Raw genomic sequence first — 7,834 nt, 5'->3', positions numbered from 1 at the left:
CAGGTCGGCAAATGCCACCCTCATTGGGGCAAATGCCTACATTGCCAGGGCAGCAAGTACATCCACAGTCAATGCAGCATGTACCTATGCAGCCAGTGCAACAAGCGTCTTATCAGGGTATGCATCAAATGCCACACGGCCCGCAAGGACAAATTTATATGGGTGCACAAATGAGACATCCACATGGTTACCCACTGACTCCACAACAGACCCAGTACACCTATCAACAGAATATGCATCCCCAAGGGCCACCAGCTTCCTCACAACAATCTCAACATTTAATGCAGGGGCAACAGAATCCCCGTCAACAAGAGCATAAAGTGGGATTCCCTCCGAGATATGATCTTGAAATTCATCAAGTGAAGCAAACTGCGTTTTCTCCAGCCCACATTCAGCAAACTGGGACACCATCTGCACAAAACTTATCTGCTGGGGCAAATTCCATTCATGCACCACAGATTCGTGTTCAGCCTAGTCAAAATACGCAGTATGGTCCCTCTGCTGTCAATACGCAGCCGAGTGGAGCAGATTTGGCCCCCCAATCTGGTGGTTCTAGGTTTCAAAATGTGATGGGCTCTGGGATTATTCATGGGCAGCAGCAGAATCTGCCCCCCACCAGATCAGAGACACGGTACGAAGAAAACCCTCTTGGAAGAACTGGAAATGAATATTATAACACCAGTAAAGATGGCCATGCTATACCTCAGCATCCCAAGCTAGCAGCACTACCCACGCCAAGAAATCAGCAGGCTAGTTACTCCTTGAATCAGTTATCGTTGATCTGGATTTCGAGTATAATTTTTGCCTCCTATAGTTACTTCTAGGGCATATTGAATGATTTATAAATAGTATAGAAGGTAGATTTTAAGATGGAGAACCCACATATATTTACCCCGTCTTCTTACAGTTGATAAGATTCTGATTAGTTTTCTTGTAACACTGCACTCCTCATGTCTCTACTGGAAGACATTTGGAGGGTTCTTTCTTTGGATCTTTGTTGATGCTGGTGCTACATTTTATCAGGAAATGAGGATGCATGATTTCCCCCCTCAAAATGTTGCTATAAATCTTCCAGGTCAATCTAATAGCCGAGTAGGGCCTCCATTGCATTGGAACTACAGTCATGCAACTGTCAACCCACCATTTCCGGGCAATTCTCTTGTGTGGCCTCCTGTAAAGATGGGCCCTTCAGATGCTATTCCTCTCTCAGCAGCTGAGGTTTACTGTCAACAGCATGAAGTAACAGCCACGGTTTGTATTCATATCTTTCTAATTATGTATGATGAATGAATGTCCCATCATCTGCATCAGGTAGAAAGTTTTCTGCTTCCATGATACATTCGTAGATGTAATTGTGAATCATATGAAGCAAAAGCTATAAGCAGAATCTTGAAGAAAGCTGGTAAAGCAACTCATTGCCATAATGTACTTTAAAAAATCACAGATCTGATTTTTTTGGAAAATTGATGGATGTGGTAACCTTCTAACTGGAGGAAAGAAAATAAGTGAGGTATGTAGTCCGGTTGTATCAGAACATGTGCATATTGTCCTAGAATACTCATGTTCACATGATATGGCTTGGATATGGGCGTGGACATTTTCAGGACTTTCTTTGTTGCTGGTAGACCAGGAAGAGCTGAAGAGAAGATTTCTGGAAAGATGGATAAGAAGTGAGCTTATCTCTCACTTAAATTTTCATAGTCACAGATCGAAATTTACCACTGCTGAAACATTTCTTGATAGTTGAATGGCTGCAGCCAGTTCTTGAGATATGGATAGGGGTGGCGCTCCATAAGAAAAATAAATAAATGGCCCAATTTTTTGCAAATGAAACCCTTTATAATTGTAAATTTTCTATTAATAGTGCGCACTACCTAAAGTAATAAAGATTTACCTCAACAATTTTCCTATTCCTTTTACCCTTGTAATTCATGTTGCCTTCCGCTTTTGTCCTTTAAAAAATCTTGAATTTGTCCTGGCTGTTCTAGAATATTCCCTGCAGCACAAGCAACGGGTTTCAGTTTTACCCATTTGGCTTTGGTACCCAATCTGTATAGCTGCCACTCAAGTTTTTACTGTCAGAATAATCAGATGCATGGTTTAATGAACGGAACATGCACGTCTTGCTTCCTTTTCCATGATTGAAAAAGATATCAATGTGATGTAGGTTTGGACATCGCAGATCTAAATATCTCCCTCTTAAAGTCTCTGGTAGTTTATTGGAATACGCCTTAGTAGTGTCTGGTTTTTGAAAATAAACATGCTCTTTCATTATTACTTTCCCAACGGCCTCAATGAGATAATCTTCCTAGTTCTTCTCATGAATTCAACAGTTAAAATATATCATCTTGCATTTCTGTTCATGTTACGTCACCAAGGGTATGATTGAACTGCAATTAAGGCATCCGTTGCTTGAACATACTCTGTGATTATGATATTTCTTGGTCACGAGACTTGTAAGAATTGATGCCGGTTGGAAAAAGTAAAGCACATATATTTTTTTGTCGAGCCTGCGTAGTAAGCTGTTTTAGCTGTTTCCATATTCCCTCTTATTTGGCAGTTCCTTCGGTCCAATATTATTTTGTACAAGTCAATAGTTACTGAAATCTAATAAACCCAATTCCTATTCAGGGCGACAATGTTCCTGCTCCTTTCATGACATTTGAAGCCACTGGTTTTCCGCCAGAGATACTACATGAGGTAAGTATTTTCAACCCAAACTGTGATAAATTGTTTATAAGTGCCTCGGAGATCTTAGAAATCCATCTTTTTTCTTGACTTTTACGTTTCATTTGCAAAATTCATGCTTTAGCTTATAAGTTTCACTTGTCGCAGGTGCGATATCTGCTCCAGAGGAGGAGCACATGTCGTACGCTGCACTGCTATCTCATACTTTTGCAAGAATATTCTGAGTGCTTGAGGCTGCAACATTAATAGTCGGAGCCTTCCTCTGGCAGATTGTTGTAGGGTGGTTGTCCCTCATGCAATTCACACTCTATGTGACTGGGGTTTCCAGCTTATTGGCTCCGCCTCTTCTCTTTTTAATGCTCCCTTTTGTTGCCTCGAGTTGCTTTCAGTAAGCAACTGCACACCCATGGATTTTCTTGAGCAATCTTTCTTTCGTTTTTTTCCTTTTATCTTTATCCTTTCAAAGAGCGGAAAAGTTCCCTCTTAGTTGGTTTTTCTTATTTTACTATGTCGAAACTTGGTTTGAGTTTCTTAATTATTTCTCTTTCAGAGGCTTATTGTTTACATAAATTTGTTTCAGATACATTTTGCTGGTTTCTCTGCTCCCACTCCGATTCAGGCACAGACATGGCCTATCGCTCTACTAAATAGGGACATAGTTGCGATTGCCAAGACTGGTTCTGGCAAAACATTGGGATATCTGATCCCTGCATTCATTCATCTAAGGCGACGGCAAAATAATCCTCTCAATGGTCCCACTGTGTTGGTTTTGGCTCCAACTCGGGAGCTTGCTACCCAAATCCAGGATGAAGCAATGAAGTTTGGCCGATCATCTAGAGTCTCTTGCACGGTGAGTTGTGATTCCTCTTTTTCTTTACTTCTACATTCTTCTAAATTGAATTTTTTACATGCTGGATGGAAAAAAAGATCGTTTCATTCTTTTGTTTCAGTGCTTGTATGGTGGTGCTCCAAAAGGCCCTCAGTTAAAGGAACTGGATCGAGGAGTGGATGTTGTGGTGGCAACTCCTGGTCGGCTCAATGACATCCTTGAAATGAAGAGAATTGATTTTAGGCAGGTTTCTCTTCTTGTGCTTGATGAGGCTGATAGAATGCTTGACATGGGATTTGAACCTCAGATCCGCAAAATTGTCAATGAAATACCACCAAGAAGGCAAACTCTCATGTACACAGCGACATGGCCCAAAGAAGTGAGAAAAATAGCAAGCGATTTGCTTGTTAATCCAGTCCAAGTGAACATTGGCAGCGTCGACGAACTTGCTGCAAATAAGTCTATCACACAGGTAAATTGTGACAATATTCGTCTTTTCTAATGAAGATCAAATAAAAAAATTACTGCTTTATGATTGAAGAAAATTAATTTTTTCAAGTTGTAGATCAGAACTGGTAAAAAAAAGAAAAGTCAATAACTGGATTTTAACTTTTAGTTGGGCTTCTGTTCATTTTACCGTTTCTTGCCCTTTATGCAATTATCATAGTATGACTTGTAAATGACTACACCAGCTTCCTCACAACAATCTCAACATTTAATGCAGGGGCAACAGAATCCCCGTCAACAAGAGCATAAAGTGGGATTCCCTCCGAGATATGATCTTGAAATTCATCAAGTGAAGCAAACTGCGTTTTCTCCAGCCCACATTCAGCAAACTGGGACACCATCTGCACAAAACTTATCTGCTGGGGCAAATTCCATTCATGCACCACAGATTCGTGTTCAGCCTAGTCAAAATACGCAGTATGGTCCCTCTGCTGTCAATACGCAGCCGAGTGGAGCAGATTTGGCCCCCCAATCTGGTGGTTCTAGGTTTCAAAATGTGATGGGCTCTGGGATTATTCATGGGCAGCAGCAGAATCTGCCCCCCACCAGATCAGAGACACGGTACGAAGAAAACCCTCTTGGAAGAACTGGAAATGAATATTATAACACCAGTAAAGATGGCCATGCTATACCTCAGCATCCCAAGCTAGCAGCACTACCCACGCCAAGAAATCAGCAGGCTAGTTACTCCTTGAATCAGTTATCGTTGATCTGGATTTCGAGTATAATTTTTGCCTCCTATAGTTACTTCTAGGGCATATTGAATGATTTATAAATAGTATAGAAGGTAGATTTTAAGATGGAGAACCCACATATATTTACCCCGTCTTCTTACAGTTGATAAGATTCTGATTAGTTTTCTTGTAACACTGCACTCCTCATGTCTCTAGTGGAAGACATTTGGAGGGTTCTTTCTTTGGATCTTTGTTGATGCTGGTGCTACATTTTATCAGGAAACGAGGATGCATGATTTCCCCCCTCAAAATGTTGCTATAAATCTTCCAGGTCAATCTAATAGCCGAGTAGGGCCTCCATTGCATTGGAACTACAGTCATGCAACTGTCAACCCACCATTTCCGGGCAATTCTCTTGTGTGGCCTCCTGTAAAGATGGGCCCTTCAGATGCTATTCCTCTCTCAGCAGCTGAGGTTTACTGTCAACAGCATGAAGTAACAGCCACGGTTTGTATTCATATCTTTCTAATTATGTATGATGAATGAATGTCCCATCATCTGCATCAGGTAGAAAGTTTTCTGCTTCCATGATACATTCGTAGATGTAATTGTGAATCATATGAAGCAAAAGCTATAAGCAGAATCTTGAAGAAAGCTGGTAAAGCAACTCATTGCCATAATGTACTTTAAAAAATCACAGATCTGATTTTTTTGGAAAATTGATGGATGTGGTAACCTTCTAACTGGAGGAAAGAAAATAAGTGAGGTATGTAGTCCGGTTGTATCAGAACATGTGCATATTGTCCTAGAATACTCATGTTCACATGATATGGCTTGGATATGGGCGTGGACATTTTCAGGACTTTCTTTGTTGCTGGTAGACCAGGAAGAGCTGAAGAGAAGATTTCTGGAAAGATGGATAAGAAGTGAGCTTATCTCTCACTTAAATTTTCATAGTCACAGATCGAAATTTACCACTGCTGAAACATTTCTTGATAGTTGAATGGCTGCAGCCAGTTCTTGAGATATGGATAGGGGTGGCGCTCCATAAGAAAAATAAATAAATGGCCCAATTTTTTGCAAATGAAACCCTTTATAATTGTAAATTTTCTATTAATAGTGCGCACTACCTAAAGTAATAAAGATTTACCTCAACAATTTTCCTATTCCTTTTACCCTTGTAATTCATGTTGCCTTCCGCTTTTGTCCTTTAAAAAATCTTGAATTTGTCCTGGCTGTTCTAGAATATTCCCTGCAGCACAAGCAACGGGTTTCAGTTTTACCCATTTGGCTTTGGTACCCAATCTGTATAGCTGCCACTCAAGTTTTTACTGTCAGAATAATCAGATGCATGGTTTAATGAACGGAACATGCACGTCTTGCTTCCTTTTCCATGATTGAAAAAGATATCAATGTGATGTAGGTTTGGACATCGCAGATCTAAATATCTCCCTCTTAAAGTCTCTGGTAGTTTATTGGAATACGCCTTAGTAGTGTCTGGTTTTTGAAAATAAACATGCTCTTTCATTATTACTTTCCCAACGGCCTCAATGAGATAATCTTCCTAGTTCTTCTCATGAATTCAACAGTTAAAATATATCATCTTGCATTTCTGTTCATGTTACGTCACCAAGGGTATGATTGAACTGCAATTAAGGCATCCGTTGCTTGAACATACTCTGTGATTATGATATTTCTTGGTCACGAGACTTGTAAGAATTGATGCCGGTTGGAAAAAGTAAAGCACATATATTTTTTTGTCGAGCCTGCGTAGTAAGCTGTTTTAGCTGTTTCCATATTCCCTCTTATTTGGCAGTTCCTTCGGTCCAATATTATTTTGTACAAGTCAATAGTTACTGAAATCTAATAAACCCAATTCCTATTCAGGGCGACAATGTTCCTGCTCCTTTCATGACATTTGAAGCCACTGGTTTTCCGCCAGAGATACTACATGAGGTAAGTATTTTCAACCCAAACTGTGATAAATTGTTTATAAGTGCCTCGGAGATCTTAGAAATCCATCTTTTTTCTTGACTTTTACGTTTCATTTGCAAAATTCATGCTTTAGCTTATAAGTTTCACTTGTCGCAGGTGCGATATCTGCTCCAGAGGAGGAGCACATGTCGTACGCTGCACTGCTATCTCATACTTTTGCAAGAATATTCTGAGTGCTTGAGGCTGCAACATTAATAGTCGGAGCCTTCCTCTGGCAGATTGTTGTAGGGTGGTTGTCCCTCATGCAATTCACACTCTATGTGACTGGGGTTTCCAGCTTATTGGCTCCGCCTCTTCTCTTTTTAATGCTCCCTTTTGTTGCCTCGAGTTGCTTTCAGTAAGCAACTGCACACCCATGGATTTTCTTGAGCAATCTTTCTTTCGTTTTTTTCCTTTTATCTTTATCCTTTCAAAGAGCGGAAAAGTTCCCTCTTAGTTGGTTTTTCTTATTTTACTATGTCGAAACTTGGTTTGAGTTTCTTAATTATTTCTCTTTCAGAGGCTTATTGTTTACATAAATTTGTTTCAGATACATTTTGCTGGTTTCTCTGCTCCCACTCCGATTCAGGCACAGACATGGCCTATCGCTCTACTAAATAGGGACATAGTTGCGATTGCCAAGACTGGTTCTGGCAAAACATTGGGATATCTGATCCCTGCATTCATTCATCTAAGGCGACGGCAAAATAATCCTCTCAATGGTCCCACTGTGTTGGTTTTGGCTCCAACTCGGGAGCTTGCTACCCAAATCCAGGATGAAGCAATGAAGTTTGGCCGATCATCTAGAGTCTCTTGCACGGTGAGTTGTGATTCCTCTTTTTCTTTACTTCTACATTCTTCTAAATTGAATTTTTTACATGCTGGATGGAAAAAAAGATCGTTTCATTCTTTTGTTTCAGTGCTTGTATGGTGGTGCTCCAAAAGGCCCTCAGTTAAAGGAACTGGATCGAGGAGTGGATGTTGTGGTGGCAACTCCTGGTCGGCTCAATGACATCCTTGAAATGAAGAGAATTGATTTTAGGCAGGTTTCTCTTCTTGTGCTTGATGAGGCTGATAGAATGCTTGACATGGGATTTGAACCTCAGATCCGCAAAATTGTCAATGAAATACCACCAAGAAGGCAAACTCTCATGTACACAGC

The 7,834-nt window shown here is 40.4% G+C and overlaps 1 protein-coding gene across 1 annotated transcript in view; it reads left to right on the top strand.

The window, feature by feature from the left end:
* Positions 1-7,834, top strand: part of LOC111374260 (DEAD-box ATP-dependent RNA helicase 40-like) — a 10,742-nt gene that overhangs the window by 2,506 nt on the left and 402 nt on the right. The window contains exons 3-8 of the mRNA XM_022996915.1: positions 4-287; positions 4,242-4,703; positions 4,978-5,205; positions 6,586-6,654; positions 7,223-7,492; positions 7,593-7,832. Coding sequence (XP_022852683.1) covers positions 4-287; positions 4,242-4,703; positions 4,978-5,205; positions 6,586-6,654; positions 7,223-7,492; positions 7,593-7,832 — 1,553 coding nt within the window. The remainder of the gene's footprint in view (positions 1-3; positions 288-4,241; positions 4,704-4,977; positions 5,206-6,585; positions 6,655-7,222; positions 7,493-7,592; positions 7,833-7,834) is intronic.

The sequence above is a fragment of the Olea europaea genome, chromosome 2 (genome assembly GCF_002742605.1).
Source record: "Olea europaea var. sylvestris chromosome 2, O_europaea_v1, whole genome shotgun sequence".
Taxonomy (NCBI): Eukaryota; Viridiplantae; Streptophyta; class Magnoliopsida; order Lamiales; family Oleaceae; genus Olea; species Olea europaea.
Note: the sequence above shows the minus strand (reverse complement) of the source record. Positions and strands in the feature narration are given on the sequence as shown.